Source organism: Haliotis rufescens, unplaced genomic scaffold, assembly GCF_023055435.1.
Source record: "Haliotis rufescens isolate VD_foot unplaced genomic scaffold, xgHalRufe1.0.p SCAF_3, whole genome shotgun sequence".
NCBI lineage: Eukaryota > Metazoa > Mollusca > Gastropoda > Lepetellida > Haliotidae > Haliotis > Haliotis rufescens.
This window is the reverse complement of record NW_025964001.1, coordinates 22923570-22947129: the sequence shown is the minus strand read 5'-3', so window position 1 is coordinate 22947129 and position 23560 is coordinate 22923570. Positions and strand designations below refer to the sequence as shown.

Here is a 23560-nt window from a genome sequence, read left to right as displayed (position 1 = left end):
TTTGAATGACCCTCCCTGAAAAGCATTTTATATCTTATTATGAAAATCAATTTTTGTCATGAACCTCCCCCAATATGTGTTTGTTTTATGACCCTCCCGATTCCCTTTGACCCGCCCACCCTGTAAAACCAATGTACAAACTGTCAATCAGGTGTAACAGATTTAAGCAAAGTGTGCACACTTTACTCCATAAACACAAAATAATATTGAAGTCAATTCCTATAAATAAAAATGTCAACCATAACTCCATAGATTGCTTACATCATTAACACACACACAAAAAATGTTAATATTGGGGGCATTGTTCAGCACAATGCAACAAACATCCAGCCAGAAACTGTTATGCGTACAATGAGTTCAACTAGGAGACCAAATTGTGTAACCAGCTCCAGCAGGATCTGTGGTTCAAGCCTCAGCGACGTCATACCGAAAGACATTAAAAAGATGGTACTTGTTGTTACCCTGCTTGGCTGTATACTGTGTCATTAGTCGGGTATCCCAAGTTAAAGTGCACCAAGGAATCTCAGTGGGTTAGCACCATAAAATCGGCAGTAGGCAGGATTAGAACAAGCAGCAACGATCACAACACAAGCAGCTACACACACAATAGGGTCTAAACGGACTGGCGTAACTCACACAGAGTACAACTGCATTTGTTCTATCACTGTTTGACCACCAAATCAACATGAGGCAAAATGTGTGCACGCCCGCATGAATGCACGCACGTTTGCTCGCGCCGACTCATGCGCGCGAATCAATTTGGGTTCCAACTTCAGCTGATACACTATACTGAACTATTGTTCAAAGCTGCATCAAACCACAATTCACTCCTCAAGCAAAAAGAGACACTAATGATGGATGATGATGTTAGTGTGTCGGGTTAATGTGGGAGGAATGCTCGATATGATGCAGATTTCAAGACGTGTACCAAGTGTGAAACCCATGGTTGTGGTGCTGACAAACCTAGAAATAATCGGTGCAAACCGGAATCCGAAATCAGAAGCATAGGTTTCTAGTATGCCCAAGATGCACAGCAAATTGCTGTACTTTAGACAACTGGGCCACCCGTGCCCCTAAAAATTACACAAAAACATTGCTATGAAAAAGACATTTATTTCTTTGACTTGATCTTTTTCAACCTGATCCAGTGAGGTTGAACAATGCTGTGTGACTTGGTGATGACTTCTGTGTTCATGTAAGGCCACAGCACTTCCGGGAGACTGACAGACCCATCCTGGCAACAAACATATCTCAAACTACTGAAACATGAGTAAAGACATCATAAAAAGGAAATATCCACAAACATTAATATGTCACTGAATTTACAGATGGGATCTTGTATGAATACAGCTTTTCGGAAAAGAGGAGTGCACTAAGCAGAACATGCAAGATGCATGCATGTAATTTGCCACACAAATTGTGTTCTGTAATGTGTATACATTTTTGCAATATCTCAAAAAAGGGGCACATTTCACCCATGCAACCCGCTCTGGATCCATGTATCACTTTTATCAACCCCTTATCTAGAACCATACAGATGTCCCTACCTTGTCCTGGTTGTGGGAAATCGTTATTTCACAAGTGTTTCATATTACTTGTATCAACCCCATATGTTGACCCACACAGATGCTGGAGACAGCTATGTCCCTACCTTGTTCTGACTGTGGGAATCGTTATTTCATAAGTGTTTCATATTACTTGTATCAACCCCTTATGTTGACCCACACAGATGCTGGAGACAGCTATGTTCCTACCTTGTTCTGGCTGTGGGAATCGTTATTTCATAAGTGTTTCATATTACTTGAATCAACCCCTTGTCTTGATCCACACAGATGCTGGAGACATATAGAATACTAAACAAGCTCCCGTGTAATACCAATTTTATGAAACGAGTGAATAGTTCTAGTATCTGACTTGCCATTTATAACGTTTTTAGAATTATACTGTTGAGTATGAATAGGCTGACACCTACACGATCCACGGCATAGTCCAATTGAATTTAACAGAATAATACTTCAAACACATCAAAAGTTGAAACGTATGAATTTAATACCATACAACGGTCCACCTTTAGAATTCACAAAATTATCGTAGGGCTAAGACTATCGCAACTCACATACTTTAACTTAGACTAACGACTGTCGTTGCGCTACAATACGATCGCCTTGTGGAACGGGCCTTGCACCTCAAAGTTTACAAAAACGTCACAATACCCGATGACGTAATTTGTGGAATTTTGTTGCAAGATCCATCGGCGAAACAATGCCATGTGACGTCAGGTCATCGAGTGTGCATAAGCTCCTCTCCGTGATCTATCAACTCCACACGCAATGTCGTTGAATAAGCCAAGGGATGTCGAGAGCTTTCAATATTTGTTCGTGAAACGTGTTCCGAGAGTACATAAGCACGCGTTTTGGTCTTACACAATGTGTAATACAGCTGTATGTTTATTAAATGGGTGATCTCTTCACGGGCAAGTAATAAAGCTATGTCCCTACCTTGTCCTGGTTGTGGGAAATCGTTATTTCACAAGTGTTTCATATAACTTGTATCAACCCCTAATGTTGACCCATACAGATGCTGCAGACAGCTATGTCCCTACCTGGTTCTGGCTGTTCTCCATGATGGCCATGATCATCCGGGGAACAGCGCAGGCCGTTCCGTTCACCTACACACAGAGGAGGTGTTCCATGTACAGACTGACACATCTCACCCTCAATTACCTTGTCATGCTGTTTTGAAAACTGACTTTGCACAGGATATTTCACTCATATAATGATTTGATTGGATTGCTATTTTAAGTGTCATGCCTTTCAAAGGAGGCAAATGCTTCTAAGATATCAACATGGCATGGAGATATTCACTGGATAATTGAGGATAACTCATCTGAGGCACCATAACTATCAGTTTGTTTTGTTTTTAATCATAGGACTGAGTGTCGGTATGGTTTTATCCCACTTTTAGCAATATTCCAGCAATATCATGGCGGGGAACACCAAAGATGGGCTTCACAATATTGTACCCATGTTGGGAATCAAACCCGGGTCTTCGACATGATGACTGAACGCTTTAACAACTAGACTACCCCACTGCCCCTTTAACGATATGATGTTCACCTGAACTTTGCTATTTGCAACATGATGAATAGTAACTTTAAACTGATTTGCTTTGTACACTGTTTATTGTTTATATTTTCGCCTTTGTCATTTACATTTCATTGTTTTTACATTAATTCTATATCAGAATAATGGAGGATATGTTTACAGGTTGATAAGCATGATAAATAAAGAAATTCAGTCTGGAAAAGTGACAAAGGTGCCTATAAACAGTTTAATCAGACAGAGTTCGGCATGGTCTGAGCTGCTCACTGTGTGGACGTGTTTGAGATGGCCGTCCTGCCCTCTGTACTTGATGTGGAGACGACGGCTCTGGTAGTCTGTGCAGCTGGAGGAACTAGAAATCTGGGGAAGTAGGAAGTCATTGTCAGCAACATTAAATGTGTCAGTTACATCACAGGGCTATCACAACATCATTCCAGCTTAAAGACCACATCCTGTAAATAATCAAGTCCTGACAAATCAACACGCCACACCAAGGGGCTACAATGACATAATCTGCCAAGTCACTGAGTCTGACAGCCTGATCCATTTTAATCGATTCTTACAACAAGCATAGATTACTTGGGATCCTTTCCACCCTGGAATCTCCACAGGGTTACAGTTACAGCATTATTCAGGTGAGCTAAAACCTTGATGTTCTGTTTATATGAGGTACTAGATAAAGAAATACCACTTACAAATGTAAGGTACTAAATAACAAGTTGTCTGCGACAAGAGACTCATCTGTATGTTCGTACTGATCTCAGACTGCAAGATCTATATAAACAACAAAATCTTGTCTACCTCTCCCCAGAACTGTTTCCCTGGCATCCAGGCCTCGATGTCGTACTTCCTGTAGGCGGGGGCTCCTAGCTCGTGGGTCGGCATGTCCAGGACTCTACAGAGTGAACAAATCATTACACATCACAATCATGGTTCTAAGAGAAAACACGAACATATTTTAATATTAACCGGCATTTTATCAGTACTATCGGGGCTTAAACCTCCCAATCATTCATCAACCAATGCCCCATCATCCATCAACCCACTCCCCATCATCCATCAACCAACACCCCATCATCCAACAACCAACTCCCCATCAACCAACTCCCACCATTCAACAAACAACTCCTATCAGACTCACATCAATCAACTCCCCATCATCCATCAACCAACTCCCACCATCCATCAACCAACTCCCCATCAACCAACTCCCACCATCCATCAACCAACTCCCCACCATCCATCAACCAACACCCTATCATCCATCAACCAACTCCCAGCCATCCATCAACCAACACCCCATCACCCATCAACCAACTCCCCATCATCCATCAACCAACTCCCACCATCCATCAACCAACTCCCCATCATCCATCAACCAACTCCCCACCATCCATCAACCAACACCCCATCATCCATCAACCAACTCCCCATCATCCATCAACCAACTCCCATCATCCATCAACCAACACCCCATCATCCATCAACCAACTCCCCATCAACCAACTCCCACCATCCAACAAACAACTCCCATTAGACTCACATCAATCAACTCCCCATCATCCATCAACCAACTCCCACCATCCATCAACCAACTCCCCACCATCCATCAACCAACACCCCACCATCCATCAACCAACTCCCATCATCCATCAACCAACTCCCATCATCCATCAACCAACACCCCACCATCCATCAACCAACTCCCACCATCCAACAACCAACACCCCATCATCCAACAACCAACACCCCACCATCCATCAACCAACTCCCATCATCCATCAACCAACTCCCCATCATCCATCAATCAACTCCCCATCATCCATCAACCAACACCCCACCATCCATCAACCAACTCCCACCATCCAACAACCAACACCCCATCATCCATCAACCAACACCCCACCATCCATCAACCAACTCCCATCATCCATCAACCAACTCCCCATCCCACATTCCCATCTTTATGTCAGAGATCCCATGTCCTGCTACCTGAAGTGCAGCCCGAGATCAGCAAAGAGGTTCTTCTGTAGATCCAGGAGTTCCTCCAGCAGACGGTCACTCTCCCCGCCGCCCTCACTGCAGCTCACTCCAAACAACTCCACCTGACCAGGAACACAGTGAAGTGCAGGCTGTTTGTTCTAATAGTATCAAGGCGTTTCAAAATGTGTCATTATGATCTCAATTTCTTCATACTTACATTTCTTGAGTGAAGAATTCATAAACTTAGAGTAAAGTCCTCTAATGAGAGAGAGTAATTGAATCTTGTTTTATGCCGCATTCAGCAATAATATATAACAGTCTCCGATAACAATCGACTCAGGGCCGGGCATAACAGTGGTTTATATCATCAGCAATCATCTACATCACCAGGGCACGGTGGCGCAATCAGCCAGGTTGCTAACTGTAACCCCTGAGAGACGTGAGCAACTGAGTTGCTGAGTAGCACTAAGTAACACTGAGCAATGCTCAGAAGAACTAGCAGTACCTTCGTAAACTGATGCACTCTGTAGATGCCCTTCTCCTCCTGTAACTCGGATGTCTCAGCCCGGTAACATCGGCTGATTGATGACAATCTACACACAAACAACCAAATAACTATACTGAACAAAAACAGTCAAGGATCATGAATACTTTGAGGATATTTTTATGAACTTGTGTACTCAGTCTTCACAACAACAACAACAAATATTTATGATTCCTAACTTTTTTTGTTCAGTATAAATGTATCTTTCAACCTTTCAGTATGTAAGTTGCAGTAACAAGATTTACTCATCAACATAAAAAACACAGTAATCTTGTAGTCACTTTTCCAATCTGGTAAGCGACGCTCTGATTGGTTGGATGAAAGGTCGTTCTGACATCACCCATAATGGGATGTCCTCAGATCTTTGTTTAGCGGTAGCAAGAACTAAGATCTGATTTTAATGAGACTGATTAAAAGAAATTATTCATAAAAACCATATTGTGAACACAAGCTTGACCTTCAAAGTCATACAATCACATGCAAGAACACAACTTAGTTGGTGTTACAAATATGATGTCTCCAATTCATGCTACTATTTACAAATGATTTCAAGAATGAATGACCTTTTTAAGCGAATTTGATATTTAACACAATCATGACACAATATCTGGAGTTAGTTACTTAGAGTTCATCTTAACTGATTGTTCATGAATTACCTCAAAGTTTTGTGAAACATGAACCATGTTTCATAAATTGACCTTCAGTGACCTTGACCATGAACAGTGGTGACACCAAAACAGACCACTCTTTAGCAACCATTTTGTCAAATTCCATTAAGAAAGTTATCATGTACATAAGCTTTTTGGTGCCAGTTCATACTGAGTGACCGTGACCTTCAATGCCATCCAATAATAGGTCATAAACTTCCCCAGGGAGTACATTGCATACATCTCAAGTATGATATCTCTAACATCTATCATAAGTATATGGTAGAGAAAAAAATATAGTGACAGCTGAGCTCCTGTTCAAGCCAACACACTAAACCGCCCCCACTGCAGTGGCTGCTTAAAGATTCCTTACTTACTTTACTGGAAGCTGATCTAGCTGCAGCTCTTCATTCATGAAATATCCTGAAAATATCAGACATTTAGGGTGAGTGAGTGTGTATGGTTTTTCGCCGCTTTTAGCAATATTTAACCACTAGGCTACCCGACCGTCCCTCAGACATTTAGACATCTGATAGGCACACAGTTGCTGATTTCTATATGGTGGGACATAAACTAAATTGAAGAAAGGGTCATGGAAAAAAGACAAGAATTTGAGAAGGCTCTGCAGAACAAAAGGACAAATATCTAGATTAATTCAACAGATAAATAAGATTTCTGCCTTCCTAATCCACAACCAAACTAGATCCTAGGCCCCGTTCCACAAAGCTCGAAGATGATCGTGACTCTCATCCGTCAACTTTGGCTTACAAAAGTGCTTAGACCGCATTGTGGTGCAGGGCACAGACACATCTTCCAGGGAATTCAAAGAAGGACAGGTGGTTCCCATCATCCACTGCTTATCTAAAGAGCCACCCAATGAGGATCAGGTGGTCACATTGTGTGACTCTCTGAACGTGTGTATCTCAACAGTAATTTATTGTTGCTCATGTTATCATCCAATGGTGTGGCTTGTCCAGAGATGATTATTTTTGGCCATCAATATATACTCCACCTAAGAAGAAACTCATATGTGGTTTTCAAGAGATTCATTCTGTGACTTCTACAAGGCTTTGGAAGATTAAACTGTGAAATAGAGTTCATCAAATGTTAACAGAGAAATCTTTGAATGTATGAGTTACGTCACTGTCTCAAGTTCTAAAGCCTAGTATTGTGTGTTTCCACCACTAGGTTTGACTGACTGCATGACACCTCCTGCCCATGGAACCAACAAGTCTGCTTTGTGGAATGGCAGCCCTTACTTCTGAAGAGCTTGAGTTAATTCCTGCAGATTCTGTGGCCCTGGGTGTCATTGTACAAAACAACCTTAGCGTTACGACTGTCGTAAGGCTATGTTGAGGTATGGGAGTTATGATCACCTTAGTGCTAAGATCGCTTTGTACAACGGCACCATGGTTGACGTTGTCATAAACATAAACAACTCATCACACAGATGCTCAATTGGGTGACCTTGATGGCCACAAAATTACGTTCCTGTCCTGTCCTGTCAGTACTGTCTTGTGCTGTGTGGGGACAAGCATTGTCATACTGCAAGTTGCAGTGTATGTTGCAGTGAGCAATGGTGAAGTTTCGATGGTGAAGGACCCAGATGAAGCTATCCAGGGCTGCTAATACCGAGTCCTGATCTTTGGCGATCTCTAGTGGTGCCATGTTGACAATATTGGGACCCAATATTGTGCCCAAAGGAAACTGTACTCTGGGAAATGTTGAAATGACTCCCACTGATGCTTGTGATTCACATGCTTCAAGTCTACAAATAGCGGTATTTCTCACATTATTGTTGTATAATGATTTTGAAAAGTCACTTCGTAACGTGAATGTTTTGTGATAACTACCGGTATGTGTTACAAACTTGCCCCATCCCAAATCCCAAATGAAGACATCTGCTTTTCAGCTTCCCAAGAAAATGCATTATGCAAATCTCAAAGATTATCGACATAACTCTATCAAAGACAATAAATCCCTTTTGTGACACTTTATCAGTTAAAAGGAACTTTACTTTCATGGAGCAGTGAAATATTTTACCACCTAAGCACTTCTTTCTTTTGTAGAGTGGAGTTCGACTGTTGCTGTCTGCAGTGAAACATTCACGCACTATTTGACACACATTTCAGTCAGTATTCCAAACAGCAAACTCAGAAGGGACTTCCCCAGCAAGGCACTTAATGGATAAAGTTATCCGGCTTGGTGATGTGGTTGACTGCCTGTCCTTATACCCCGATGACGAGGGACGTTGTTTTTAATACATATAACTGGTTTATCATAGGGCTACTATAGTGCAGGGTTTAACAAACCTTTCAAAAAGCAAGAACTGGGGATGAATTAAACGTGACTGTGTCTGCCTAACTGAACGGCGTCACAACTGACCTGCCAGAGGCATCTCAGACGTTCCTGCAAGACAGACGTCGCCATGTTTGCTTGGGTCCAACTTGTATACCTGAGTTCTCTCCCCTGATGTCTTGAAGCCACAGCTCTCCTTGAGAGGGGAACTTAGATATTGAGAAACTTCCAAACACTAAGCTTCAGTAATATAGATTTACAATGTAATTGATCTGCTAGATAAAACAGTATGTATTGACAAGCAGCACAGAGGCTCAGTGAATTCTGGGATCATGATGGTGATGACAAAATGACATTATGATACTCTTGTGATTGTTAACTAATCTTTCCAGGAGTACTGCCAGCATTACAAAATGGTGTAACTCACAATGACTGCTATTAAATGTAGAGAGTGAATGAGTTGGGTTTTAACGCTGATTTGAACAGTATTCCAGTTATATCACGACGTGTCAGCTTAACGTAGATGGAAAGCCTGAAGTGATGCAGGTCTCAGACGTTAACCCTTTTTGGTGAAACCCAAGAGCATGGGTATGGTGCTGACAAAACTAGAAACATAATCGCAGCCAGATCTAACTCTCGCTGCTGATCTTTTCACTCTGCTCTGCACTCATTTAAACCTGGCGACTTCAATTTCAGACTACGCTTCAAAAATATGTTGACACAGTTCTCAATTAAAATTTTGAAAACTTAACATACAAACTGTCATTCGGAATACTCCGTTTTAATGTTTTCGAGGTTGCACGATTAGAAAACACATTCCAACTATGACTTTCATAATCTGGTAAGCGACCCTCTGATTGGTCGGATGAAAGGTCGTTCTGACGTGACCCGTAATGAGATGTGCTCAGATCTTTGTTTAGCGATAGCAAGAACTAAGATCTGAATGAGATTGAATCTCAGCGAACCAGGATTCGAACCCACAATCATAGGTTGCTGGCTCGCCAAAGGGAGGTAACTCTGCACGTTTAATTGTGGCATCTTAGACAACTGGGCAACACATGGCCCATCTGCTAATAGAACTCACAATGACAGCTGAGTGAATCATATCAGGCACCGTCACCAACTGGAACCCCTGTGGGACAACAACATAATTATATCTTTTGTGGCACTTAGAAGTGATAAACATAAAAGAGAGAATTTATGGATCTCAACTTCTTGATTACGAGGAACACAACGTTTTGGAGTATGATGGAGTAAGCATGTACTACGTAGCCTTGTGTTCCTCATAACAAAGAAGTTGACATCCACAAATACTCTCCCTTAACTGAGAATGTTACCAACTTGAAAGAACATTAGAAGGCTAAGTAGTCGAAGGTGAATTAACAAGTGTAATTGCTACGGGTCATGAGACCCATGAAGATCCGGGGTAGAATAGGCCTTCAGAGACCCATGCTTGTAAGAGGCAAGTAATGGGATTGGGTGGTGAGGCTCGCTGACTTGGTTGATGCATGTCATCATATCCCAATTGCCTGGATGGATGCTCATGATGTCAATCACTGGATTGTCTGGTCCAGACTCGATTTTTTTACAGACCGCCGTCATATAGCTTGAAAATATTTCTGGGTATGGCGTTAAACAACAAACAAACAAACGAGCCATGACATTTAATAACTTTGGGTTGCTTAGAGCGACACAAAAAGAGGCCTTAGACTTCAGGTACCATCTAATACCTACGTTCACACAGTCACACAAGACACAAAGCTGCCATGGTGTACCTTCTGCTTGACCCTGTCCACTGTGTACTGAATCAGAGCTTGTTCCAGCCTCGCCAGCTCATCCTTCAAGTAGTATGTCCTCTCACCAGTTGTCATGGAGACATTGCTGAAAACAAGCCTCTGATTATTAACATAGACGTCAAGAGAATATGGGTATCGTTGTAGTATACACTATCAGAGGTTACCTCTTCATATCAAAGCCCTTCGAAGATCCGAGTGAAGACCTATTATTTTCGTAAGAGGCAACTAACGGGATAGGGTGGTCAGGATCTCACAATTGGTTGATGCCTGTCATCGTATCCCAATTGCGTACATCCATGCCCATGAAGTCAATCACTGGATTGTCCGGTCCAGACTCACAGATTGCTGTGATATAGCTGGAATATTGCTGAGTACGGTGTTAAACAACAAACAAACCAACAAAATTCATACACTACCATAATAATAGTTTTAGATAAAATAAATTTATATACAACAACATACATTGACAAGATGTCAACCCCCAAAATTGAAGCAATTAGAAATATCTTGGTTAGATCTGAACACTTTTGCTGTAGGGTCTAAAATTATTATTTTTAAAAACATAATTAGTAATCATCACTAGTATAAATAATTCTATGTAGACGTCTTTGTTCAGTAAATATGCCAAACAGTACTAATTTATTAGTGATAGTCAAAATTACTGGCAGTCTTTTTTTGGTAAATCGTAAAATATTTAACACTCCCATGTTAAAAGAACTTAGTTCAAGATTTCATAATGATCCATCAAATTCATAATGTTTGGCATCCTTGATGAGATTCCCTGAGTAAAAAATGAGACGAAGTGTTGATCACTAATGATGTAAAACCTACTCGGTTCTTAGTAAGCCCAGCTTGTCTCCGAGTTCCACCACTGTCTTTGGCTTGAAATCAAACTCTGAAAGAAAAACATTCTTACATTTAGTGCTACAATTAATCAATAGAAATGAAAAGTAAAATATTAGGTACTGGTACTTAAGGACCTTATGACAGACCATAAACTATCAAGTTTATCTCAGTTGTATCATATAATTCTTGCTTACTTGATTACGAATGCAATTTACTGATGATAGATGTAACTGGTAAAAGCAGCTCAACTCACCTCGTTTTGTGCCAACAAGGGAGACTACTCTGGCTTGATCCTCATCACCAATTGGCTACACACATAAATGGTAATTTATCACAAACAATAACCTGACAAGTACTCTCAAAGAGTCTTTCTCTCCCCTCTCCCTCTCTCTCTCTATTATATAGATGACATATTATTCAAATGAACAATTAAACAATTAACATGTACTAACAATATGAAACGGCCTTTCGTTTTACAAAAACATCTTATTGTGTTAAGAGTGTCACAGTGCTATAAAACAGGTGAACACTACATGTTATATTTGTTTGTTGTTTAATGCAGCACTCAGCAATATTCCATCTATATGAGGGCAGCCTGTAAATAATCAAATCTGGACAAGACAATCCAGTGATCGAAATTTCAAGCAACGATTCATGGTCAGAGGACACGCCATCAACTAAGCCTGACAACCCGATCCATTTGGTTGCCTCCTTTGACCAGCATAGGCTGCTGAGGACCTACTGAAATCTCCATGGGGCTACATGTAATGATGTACCAGTATAAACACACAGACACAGAGAGGACAGACCACTCACAGAAGTGGGATGGCTTGTATTGGGGATGTCCTGAGCTGCAGCAATCAGCTGTTTCCATACTTCCTTCTTGTAGTCAGCCTAAAACATGCAACACATACAACATATTATACTCTGCAAAAAAAGAAACGCAAAGGTAGTAAAATCGTAAATATCTGACAGAGTGTTGCCAACATCCATACAAATATCAATTGGGATTGATTTGTGTGGAAAGAATGAGAAATTCAGAATTTTGGTGAAACAATGGAAATCTCAAAAAACACAACCACGGGAGAGCGTGGCAACAAAATACACCAACATCACTTGTTGGTCTTTAAAAACGTTGTGTTTTTATTCGCATGCTATCACAATCTTACAGCAAGCAAACAGCGAAAACATGCCTTGACTGACAAAAGCCCAACGCAACAATGCCATCGGCCGACTGCAAACAAAGAATCATATTTGGCTGTAGACAGGTTGATCACTATTACAAGACTGTGGAACCATTATGAGACACACAGGACAACACGTGAGCTTCCCACATCCAGTCGACCACGTATCACCACTAGAGAACAGGACAGATTCTTTTGGCTACCTCACTTACGTGAAAGAACCACCATGGCCACCTCTACAATAACGGCAGTACCAGGATTGAGTAGGATATCAGCCCAGACAGTGAGGAACTTTTACCACGCAGAAGGTATTTGCACTAGACAACCAGTTTGAGGTGTCATTTTGACAGACCGCATTGTTGTCTGACATCAATGGTCACAGAGTATGGCAACAACTGCGATGAGACAAGTTTGGTTTGGTGACGAGTCATGTTTTATGCTTTCCAAGCGGATGGTAGATATTGTGTTTACAGGTGTCACAGGGAACATTATGCACAAGGCTGCATACAGGAAGTGGACAGATTTGGTGGTGGTAGTGTGATGATGTGGGCGGCCATCTCCTACAGATTCCTGGGCCACACATCCTTCCCATTATACAACAAGCGAACGTCCTCACACGGGTAGAATGACAACAGCCTTTTTCAGGAATCACGACATCCATGTCTTGCCATGGCCCCCCGGGTCTCCATATTTAAACCCAATCGAACATTTATGGGATGCACTGGATCAACGACTGCAAGTATGTCAGCAAAAACCACAGAACCTCTGACAGGTGGCACAAGCACTGCAGGCAGAGTGGGTGAGCATTCTCACAATATGAGATGTCATTGCTTCCATGGGATGACGATGCCAGTCAGTTGGTGGCTATACAAGATATTGAGAAGAGATGACCTTCACCTTGAAAATCTATTGTTCCATGTGTGCAATATGGAACCTGGGTCAATGACAATTATGTGTGCCAATTTTGAACAATCTATTACCATCTGTTGATTATCTATATGATATATAAAATGTACAGATAAGAATCACTATGTGAGGCTTGTTGCATGTTATTTTTAAACATTTTAAATTTGAAGAAATGTTGAAGGCATCTGTGTATATTACTGTTGAGGGATGTCATCCCATAAAACATGATAGTCAGGTTATATTTACATGTTTCATTTAGTCAAGGAATGAAAGATGCACGTATACATAGCGGTTTCCTTCATCTGTGGACCACGTACAAGGAGACAATGAGGTGAGGTAGGTGGGGATGACATCTAACAGGGTCTAACAGAGTTATGACAAGATAACTTTTGACTCTAATTCTTAGTTTTGAACATTGCATGGTATCGGACAAATATAGCTAAGGAGTCTATGGATAAAGTTTAAGCTCTGTCAAAAATTTCATTTAAGTGTATGATGAATATGACATAAGGTAGGCCTTTCAAAGTTATTTAACAAACAAACAAAAACAATTATTTGTTTCTGTTTATGTTATCAAGACACAATTCCATGACTACACTGCACACACCTCAGTGGCCTTGTTATACTCCTGCCATAGGGAAACCTGGGAGAAATAAGAAAAATACATGAATTAGGCTTCAAAACCCATCTGAATCCGAAGATATCCATATTAATTATTGACTTCATTCACAAAGTGCTGAAAAATGTCTCAGCCAGTTAAGTCAATGTAAATATGTAATGATGTGTATTTACTAATAGATATTTGTCATGGCAGTCCTTACATGAAAAGAAGAGCTTTATAAAATACTATTTCAGTATGTGTTGTGTTGTGGCACATAATTTTGTAAAAGGTTAAATGAACAGTACCTAAATAACAAGCATGATTGTTGACTGTTGACTTGGATCATTTGTATTTCGAAACACGTATCCACTCAATCTCATTAAAATCCTATCTTTAACACTCATATGAAACCTCTGCAGGAAGATCTGATGAAAGATCCATAGTAGGTCACATCAGATGGACCTGAGTGAACTTTGACTGCCCGGACTGACAGAAGGATGCGCAGGTTCTTGAGCCAATCATACGTCAACTTTCTCAAACTATTTGGCTTAATTTCATTACCACCTCGATATGAAAATTTTGAATTTTGAAAAAACCCGAAAAACACAGAGAACACACATATTCCTTTGCTGGAACTCACATTTGGATGAAGATGACATGGTTCTCAGAAACAACAGGGTAAATAAAGTATCCACAACATAATAATGGCACGGCATTAATCATTTACATTTGGAGGTCGTTTTAAGTTCGTTTTTGAGTCAATCAAATATGATGGATTGAATGCCTCACTAACTCGCACGGAGAATATAAATGCCTAAACATTGATTGGCTGATTTGGAAATTCACCTGATGTGACCTCCTATTGATGTGTCATCAGTATTTCTCACAGAGAGGTATCTTAAGAGTGAAAGATCTCATTTGAACTCATTTGGATATTCCAGCTATATCCTAGTGGCCTGGGGTCAGAGGCTGTTCACCTGATCCAAATTAGTTGCCTTTTATTAATAGCACTGGATGCTTTGGACACTATTCTGATTTCCACTTGGAGCTTCCATGATTGACTAAAGTAATGCCAAGATTACCACATACCACTTTATGAATATCACCAACTCCTTTTCTGTTGACAATATTTTGATGAATCTGCTCAGTATTTTGTGGATTGCACAGATATTGAAGATCGAGTTGTGGAGGTTCTAGATGAAATGATTCCTGCCAGGCTTGGGGAACTTGTTCTTTACTGTTAGAGTGAAGTTTTCGCTGGGGACATCGGCGGCAGGGTATGTGTGGGGAAGTAAGTAGGCGTTTAAACCGAGACTGATTAACAACCCTTGCAAGACACTGCTTGATAACAGGTGAAATAATTTCAGACACAAGCATCATGAAAGTTTGAGATTTTGGCAACCAACATCTGTAAATGAAAATAGTATGATATTAACTGAAACCTGAAATTTTGTTGTCTCACATTTATGAATTCATGTAATACATAAATGTGAAGAATTCAATATTCAGTGACGTTAACATTGAAATTGTCTTCATTGTCTGTGAGATATATCACAACTGTTCACAACATGCTATTGATCAAGCGAATGTAGTTTAATGCCACAGTCAGCAATATTGCAGCACCAGTCTGTATATCACAGGGGCTTGTAAAGAATCAAGTGAGTGACTTGGGTTTGACGTTGCTTTGAACAGTATTTCAGCATGATCAGTTATCAATACCATCAGTATCCATGGTATGATTGGTTTTGTTTGTTTGTTGTTTAACGCCACACTCAGCAATATTCCATCTATATGACAGCAGTCTGTAAATAATCGAAGTGGGAACAGGCAATCCAGGGGTTGATATCATGAGCATTGATCTTCACAATTTGGATATGATGACATGCATCAACCAAGCCTGACCACCCAATCTCGTTAGTTGCCTCTTACAACAAGCATAGTCCATTTATGGCAAACATGGGTTGCTGAAGACCTATTCTACCTTCACAGGTATTTTGGGATTAGGTCCAATGACACACAATGAGACTTCTAACACATATTAATAAATTGTACGAGCCAATTTCCATCTATTACGACAAGCTTAAGTTATGATCAATAGTAAACATGAATGAGTCAAAGTTACTGACTTGGAACACAAAATACATTTTCATGCGAAATAAATGTTACATGACACGACAAAAATGCTTTCAAATTATTCTCTTTGGGGGGTCTGTTTTCGGTGAATCATTGGCCACATCCGGAGCCAATAGCTGTGCCAAGTTAACTGCAGGCTTTTACCAAGTGCTATATATATACTTCTTGTCGACTCTCGCAATCACCGACATATTTTGAGATTGAAAATATCGTGGCGTATTCTCTCAAGAAAAAAAAAATTACATGTGAAAGTTCCAATGCGTGGAAACTTCAAAACGTCACGTCAATTTGTCTGCGGTATCTTTTGATCATTTGGGCTGTCTGCAGTCAAAGTATTTCACATTTGTTTTCATGGGCGCAGCCATATTGGATATAGAGAAGGGGGACAACTTTACAGTTTCCGGTGTTCCCCTTGATGGCAAATGTCGAAGCAGGTGCCCGAATCTAAAAGGATATTCCGATGATATTTGCTCAAATACAATGGCTGAAGTGACTAAATCGTCAGACAAAAGTAGAAACCGTTCAGATGGACAAGAAATTACATTTTCACCTGTAAAGTCACCAGGTATTCGACGATTAATGGGTCTTCACGATTAACCCTCAAAAACGAGGGTTTTAAGTTCATACTGTCAGTTTAGATACTAGACATTGTACATGTCGTCTGCTGAGGGACTGTTCATTTATTATGCTGGATGGAGGGGGGGGGGGGGGGGGGGGGGGTCAGAGGGGATCTGGGGAGGGTCACCCAAAAATATCACAGTCTCAAGGGAAGGGTCATAAAAATAATAGGCCTACAAATATTTGGAGAGGGTGATGAAAAAAATGGATATTCTATGATAAATTATAGATCTAGAGTGCTTTTGCATTTTGCCTTTTCAGATTTATGAAGTGAAGACTTTGTATCATGTCATGTGAATGTGATATTATAGAGATGTCATGTGAAGCATTTTCTATACACCAAAATCATTTTTAACTGAGCATACTTGTTTATATAGTTCCCCAGTACGATTGCCGTCACCAGGGCAATCTTACAGGCATGCTGCGGAAGGTCAAGGACACTGCTGCAGACGTTCACAATCAAATTTTCAAATGGAAGAAACTGAATACTGAAGGAAGAAACATCATCAGTGAAATAGCTAACACCAAAATAGAAAAAGTGTGAGGACTCTGGAATGATCATTTCCAAATTATTTGACATGTTTTGTTTTGAAAACCATGGGTGGAATTCTTCATGTTTATAAAAGCAATAACTACTGAAATGTGTTCCTATGAATGATACAGTGTATGTTTGTTTGAGGATGTGTTTTGTAAAAATAATCTTCTCTGTCTCATTGGATATATATAGTAGCTACCTTCATGAAAATTCAAGGGAATATAGGTCACATGCTAAAATGAGGAATGGGTGGTCAAGTTTACTGCAGATAATGGATAGTGCTGGAGTGGGTGACCGCTTCAGAAAACAAAGGTACATGTGCAACGTCCCACTGGGATTCCAGGAAAGACAGGTGGCTGTGCAGAGTTGTGTCCCTTGGGCATGCCAAAAACCTATGACCGTGGGTTCAAATCCCGGTTCTAACTGATTATGTTTCAAGGTGTGTCAGCACCATACCCATGCTCATGGGTTTCACCAAAGTGGTACACACCTGACACACCTGCATCACTTAGTTTTCCTCCCATATCAAGATGACAAGCCGTGATATAACTGTAAGACTGTCACAGTGGCGTTAAACCCAACTCACTCACTCATCCAGTCCAGGGCAGACAAGTTCCCCACGCTTGTATACTATAATAATGTGTCACCTGGCTGTTCTGTGTTTGCATACCTTAGCAGCATGAACCTTCCTCATGCTGTCAACCACACGTTTTGCCTGGACTTTATTTACAGACCGCTGTATAACTGAATATTGCCAAGACAATCACTGACATCTTATATGTCTTTTGTGTATACAACTATGTTGTGAAACAGTATATACGGGAGACAAGGTATGAAAGGTGTCGTGGACATACCCCTAATGTAAAAACAAGATTTTGGGGGTCGCTGCATTAGTAGCTTACTGGAAGGATCCCCATTTTCAACACTGAATACAGATTGAAGTAGGGCATTCATCATATCATTGAAATGGTTCAGTCTTGTATCTAACCATCATTACTATATCACCCTTGCAGGTTCAATGTAGCTGGAGAGGAGACTGATGGGAATCTGCTGCCTGCCAGCCTCGAGCCTCTGTGTGACAGACTCACCTCCGTATACCACAACATGGTGAGGCTTCAACCTTGGTTCAGATACACTGATCAGGGAGCTATCTAGACAAGTCTGCAGCAAATGTCAGTACATTTCACAAATTGGAATTAAAAATTTCCCAAGCTTTAATGCCTAGTTTTACATCATGGATTGAATGCTATGTTAACCTACCTACTTGGTTGATTGTATTCCATCGTGTCCTGACACTGAGGGATATTGTTCATATCATCCACTGGTTCGTCTGGTTCAGATTGATTATTTCCTGCCATGATACAGCTGGAGTCTTGCTCACTGCGACTTTCAACAAAATTGACTCACTTACCCTACCAAAAGCCTCAGTTTGCTGCTTGTGATGTGATATGCTGTTGTATTACAGCATGAAAATAGTTCTGTTTTCCCTCAGAAGATTATTTTTTTATTTCACAACAGATATAATAATTCTGAATGATCAAGCAGACTGTGTGTGACCTGAAGTCCTGTATGTAGTACGAGCTCACCGGTCCAATGTAAACTTTAGTTGTGCACTACTTCATATTGTTCAGGAGAAGATTGTGGGGAAGCTGCAACAGCTGAGGGCTGCCCTGTGCGGTGTGCAGGCTCTGTCTCGACACAAGGGTGGGGAAGAGGACATTTTGTTTCACACTTGGAACATTCAGGATTTTGGTAGGTGAACTGACTTCATGTATTCATTTTCTTACAGACCGATTTACAGGACTTGCTTTAGTGAATGGTAGCTTTTGGGAACAATACAACAACTACTGATGGTTTTGTGGACGCATTTTAAACATTCTTGACAGAACATCCACACTTTTACTGTTTTCGGTGCCGTTTTGTATATCACAGAACCTTTCACCTAGGTTGAGTCCCCATCTATCTTGTATTTGTTAAATATTTATGTTCCTCCAACATTGGCTGTGTATTAATGATATAATATGTGATTTATACTTCTATTATAAGTTAAAGAACACCTGATTCTTTCATATTACTATAGTTATTCCACAGATTAACTACAATAAGCTACAGTTATAACAAACTCAAAGGGACCACTAACTTTAGTTCATTATAACCGTTTTTTGTTATAAACATATATAGAGCATACACACAGCAAATGGCCAGGACAAAGAAAACCAGTTTGTTATATCCGCCAGTTTGTTATAAGCGTGTTCGTTATAGACTTAGTTCATTGTATAGTAATATGAAAGAATGGGATGTCCTTTAACTTAGTGTTAGTGTAAATTATACTTCCATGAGAAGAGAGAGAGAAAGTGAAAAAAGTATAAGAAAAGATTTGTCTGGAATGAGCTATGTAAATAGTATTTAGCACAGCACTGCTCTCACTGGATTATATGATAGGTAAAAAAAATCCCTTTGCTGAAGAATCCCATTAAAAAATTAATCTCTGTAAGATGAAGGGCAAGAAGCCCTGGGCACCATTCCACAAAGCCATCTGAGCGGTGTGATTGGTTAGTTAATGTATGTGAGGTATGTTCGTCTTAACCCTAATACTGCTTGGTAGAACAGGCTCCAGAACAGTTTTCACTGCTGTGATAAAACTGTGATGACAGAGGAAAAACTGTCTTTCAACTTTAGCCACATCGTCTAAAGTCCAAGTGCAGTAAATTTCTGTTCGGTCCTGTAAGCTCATCTGAAGATAGTCCATATGATAACACTGAACTCAGTGAAGATAATGCTCAGTGCCATGTTTGGGCTCATAGACTCAAAAGTTATTGGCATTGACTGTAAAAAATGTTGAAATCATTGATCTGCGCTGTCCTTTGTGTATTCAGAAAGGTTTATTTGGTTTCTTTACAGTAAATACAATGGACCAGCTGATTGAGATGTACCTTTCAGAGCTGAAACTTAAGAAGTCCATTGCTGAGAATGTTGCTCATGCAGAGAGCCGACAAATAATGATGTTCTACTCCGCTGCATGGATACACCAGCCTTATGTGGAAGACTCAGCCCAGATGCTGATGGAGAGTCTGATAACTGAGACTGGACATAAGTGACGCCTGGACACATCAGCACATCAGGTGGAAGACTCGGCCCAGATGCTGATGGAGAGTCTGATAACTGAGACTGGACATAAGTGACGTCTGGACACCTCAGCACATCAGGTGGAAGACTCAGCCCAGATGCTGATGGAGAGTCTGATAACTGAGACTGGACATAAGTGACGTCTGGACACATCCGCCCTAGGTGGAAGACTCGGCCCAGATGCTGATGGAGAGTCTGATAACTGAGACTGGACATAAGTGACGTCTGGACACATCAGCCCTAGGTGGAAGACTCGGTCCAGATTCTGATGGAGAGTCTGATAACTGAGACTGGACATAAGTGACGTCTGGACACCTCAGCACATCAGGTGGAAGACTCAGCCCAGATGTTGATGGAGAGTCTGATAACTGAGACTGAACATAAGTGACGTCTGGACACATCAGCCCTAGGTGGAAGACTCGGTCCAGATGTTGATGGAGAGTCTGATAACTGAGACTGGACATAAGTGACGTCTGGACACCTCAGCACATCAGGTGGAAGACTCAGCCCAGATGCTGATGGAGAGTCTGATAACTGAGACTGGACATAAGTGACGTCTGGACACATCAGCCCTAGGTGGAAGACTCGGTCCAGATGTTGATGGAGAGTCTGATAACTGAGACTGGACATAAGTGATGTCTGGACACATCAGCCCTAGGTGGAAGACTCGGTCCAGATTCTGATGGAGAGTCTGATAACTGAGACTGGACATAAGTGACGTCTGGACACCTCAGCACATCAGGTGGAAGACTCAGCCCAGATGTTGATGGAGAGTCTGATAACTGAGACTGGACATAAGTGACGTCTGGACACATCAGCCCTAGGTGGAAGACGCGGTCCAGATGTTGATGGAGAGTCTGATAACTGAGACTGGACATAAGTGACGTCTGGACACCTCAGCACATCAGGTGGAAGACTCGGCCCAGATGCTGATGGAGAGTCTGATAACTGAGACTGGACATAAGTGACGTCTGGACACATCAGCACATCAGGTGGAAGACTCAGCCCAGATGCTGATGGAGAGTCTGATAACTGAGACTGGACATAAGTGACGTCTGGACACATCAGCCCTAGGTGGAAGACTCGGTCCAGATGTTGATGGAGAGTCTGATAACTGAGACTGGACATAAGTGACGTCTGGACACCTCAGCACATCAGGTGGAAGACTCGGCCCAGATGCTGATGGAGAGTCTGATAACTGAGACTGGACATAAGTGACGTCTGGACACATCAGCACATCAGGTGGAAGACTCAGCCCAGATGCTGATGGAGAGTCTGATAACTGAGACTGGACATAAGTGACGTCTGGACACATCAGCCCTAGGTGGAAGACTCGGTCCAGATGTTGATGGAGAGTCTGATAACTGAGACTGGACATAAGTGACGTCTGGACACCTCAGCACATCAGGTGGAAGACTCGGCCCAGATGCTGATGGAGAGTCTGATAACTGAGACTGGACATAAGTGACGTCTGGACACATCAGCACATCAGGTGGAAGACTCAGCCCAGATGCTGATGGAGAGTCTGATAACTGAGACTGGACATAAGTGATGTCTGGACACATCAGCCCTAGGTGGAAGACTCGGCCCAGATTCTGATGGAGAGTCTGATAACTGAGACTGGACATAAGTGACGTCTGGACACCTCAGCACATCAGGTGGAAGACTCGGCCCAGATGCTGATGGAGAGTCTGATAACTGAGACTGGACATAAGTGACGTCTGGACACATCAACACATCAGGTGGAAGACTCAGCCCAGATGCTGATGGAGAGTCTGATAACTGAGACTGGACATAAGTGATGTCTGGACACATCAGCCCTAGGTGGAAGACTCAGCCCAGATGCTGATGGAGAGTCTGATAACTGAGACTGGACATAAGTGATGTCTGGACACATCTGCCCTAGGTGGAAGACTCGGCCCAGATTCTGATGGAGAGTCTGATAACTGAGACTGGACATAAGTGACGTCTGGACACATCAGCACATCAGGTGGAAGACTCGGGCCAGATGCTGATGGAGAGTCTGATAACTGAGACTGGACATAAGTGATGTCTGGACACATCAGCTCTAGGTGGAAGACTCGGGCCAGATGCTGATGGAGAGTCTGATAACTGAGACTGGACATAAGTGATGTCTGGACACATCAGCTCTAGGAGGAAGACTCGGGCCAGATGCTGATGGAGAGTCTGATAACTGAGACTGGACATAAGTGATGTCTGGACACATTAACCCTCGGTGGAAGACTCGGCCCAGATGCTGATGGAGAGTCTGATAACTGAGACTGGACATAAGTGACGTCTGGACACATCAGCTCTAGGTGGAAGACTCGGCCCAGATGCTGATGGAGAGTTTGATAACTGAGACTGGACATTTCTCGAATGTGCTCTTCTTCTTCAGTGAACAGTTACACCTTGTTAGATCCAGTTGATCCAGAAACTTCCACCCAGACAATTAGTTTCTTGGCAGGAATATGGTCAAGTGCCAAATTTTCAATGTTGTATGTGTAAGTGCTCGATCAAATGTCATGTACGGGGATATAAAGACTTATTAAATCCAACTATTTGCAGAGTGTGTTTACAGGTGTGTTCCAACCAGTGGCATATCATATTATCTGTGCTATCAGCCACTGGTTTGTGTTGTCCTACTTGAGCTACAATGACTGCGGCATCATGAACGAGTATCGCTCACAAGCTGATTAAGAAATGTTATTCATACTCGATCAACTGTAAAGACCTTTTATTCTTTCATCTGTCTTGTAAATGTTCATCACATCCTGACAATGATCCTTATCTCACCTTACATTAAAATACTAGCTTCTGATTGGTTGAGGTGCAGGCAGTTATTTTCTATGTAGCCTGCTTATGCACCCCGGTGAGAAATCAATCGTAACACCTCAGGTACCTTGCTTATCTAGGCTAAGTATCATTAAGCTGTAAAGGGAAGTTACTTTGTTCATTTGCATCATCTGCTCGCTGTCAAAATGGCTGAATCAAAGCCTTTTACTCAGTGAAACTTCGGACATTTATTCCAGGTCTGTATTAAAGAATGTCAGTTAGATAAATTCATTGTGGTATATGGTGTGATGACCTTTGAGAGTCACGATATGGCTGAAAAACTGTAGATGTGACTTTGAATTTTAACTCACTCTCTCAACAACAGGGTACATCAGACCATATACCATTCAAGATCAGTTGACAACTTACAACGGCTCATCAAAAAGTTCTAAACCTAACAAACAAAA

At 41.4% G+C, this 23560-nt stretch overlaps 2 protein-coding genes across 2 annotated transcripts; one reads left to right on the top strand and one right to left on the bottom strand.

Annotated features, from left to right (window-relative positions):
- Positions 1–1097: 1097 nt before the first annotated feature.
- LOC124146480 (serine--tRNA ligase, mitochondrial-like) lies at positions 1098–16421 on the bottom strand. The gene is made up of 16 exons (XM_048403925.1): positions 16283–16421; positions 14996–15314; positions 13913–13948; positions 12032–12109; positions 11469–11523; positions 11201–11264; positions 10349–10454; positions 9658–9705; positions 8661–8769; positions 6653–6698; positions 5590–5677; positions 5094–5206; positions 3903–3996; positions 3369–3461; positions 2603–2668; positions 1098–1234 (listed from the first exon to the last, which is right to left on the bottom strand). The coding sequence occupies exons 2-16, from the start codon at positions 15284–15286 to the stop codon at positions 1112–1114; spliced, it is 1410 nt and encodes a 469-aa protein (XP_048259882.1). The 5' UTR covers positions 15287–15314; positions 16283–16421; the 3' UTR covers positions 1098–1111.
- Positions 16289–22885, top strand: LOC124146483 (cyclin-dependent kinase 2-interacting protein-like). The gene is made up of 5 exons (XM_048403926.1): positions 16289–16604; positions 17035–17197; positions 18206–18299; positions 18824–18944; positions 20094–22885. Exons 1-5 carry the CDS (start codon positions 16391–16393, stop codon positions 20288–20290), a joined length of 789 nt encoding a protein of 262 aa, XP_048259883.1. The 5' UTR covers positions 16289–16390; the 3' UTR covers positions 20291–22885.
- The last annotated feature ends 675 nt before the right edge of the window (positions 22886–23560 follow it).

Bases quoted from the DNA above. Each gene is read 5' to 3' on its own strand.
- LOC124146480 (XM_048403925.1), bottom strand. From the start codon at position 15,286: ATGATGCTTGTGTCTGAAATTATTTCACCTGTTATCAAGCAGTGTCTT. The intron at 12,110-13,912 runs GTGTGTGCAGTG...TGCATGTTTTAG, and splicing joins AGTATAACAAGGCCACTGAG to GCTGACTACAAGAAGGAAGT. The intron at 11,265-11,468 runs GTGAGTTGAGCT...TTTTTCTTTCAG, and splicing joins CCTTGTTGGCACAAAACGAG to AGTTTGATTTCAAGCCAAAG.
- LOC124146483 (XM_048403926.1), top strand. From the start codon at position 16,391: ATGGGCGCAGCCATATTGGATATAGAGAAGGGGGACAACTTTACAGTT. The intron at 16,605-17,034 runs GTATTCGACGAT...TTGTTTATATAG, and splicing joins TTCACCTGTAAAGTCACCAG to TTCCCCAGTACGATTGCCGT. The intron at 18,300-18,823 runs GTGAGGCTTCAA...CATATTGTTCAG, and splicing joins CCTCCGTATACCACAACATG to GAGAAGATTGTGGGGAAGCT.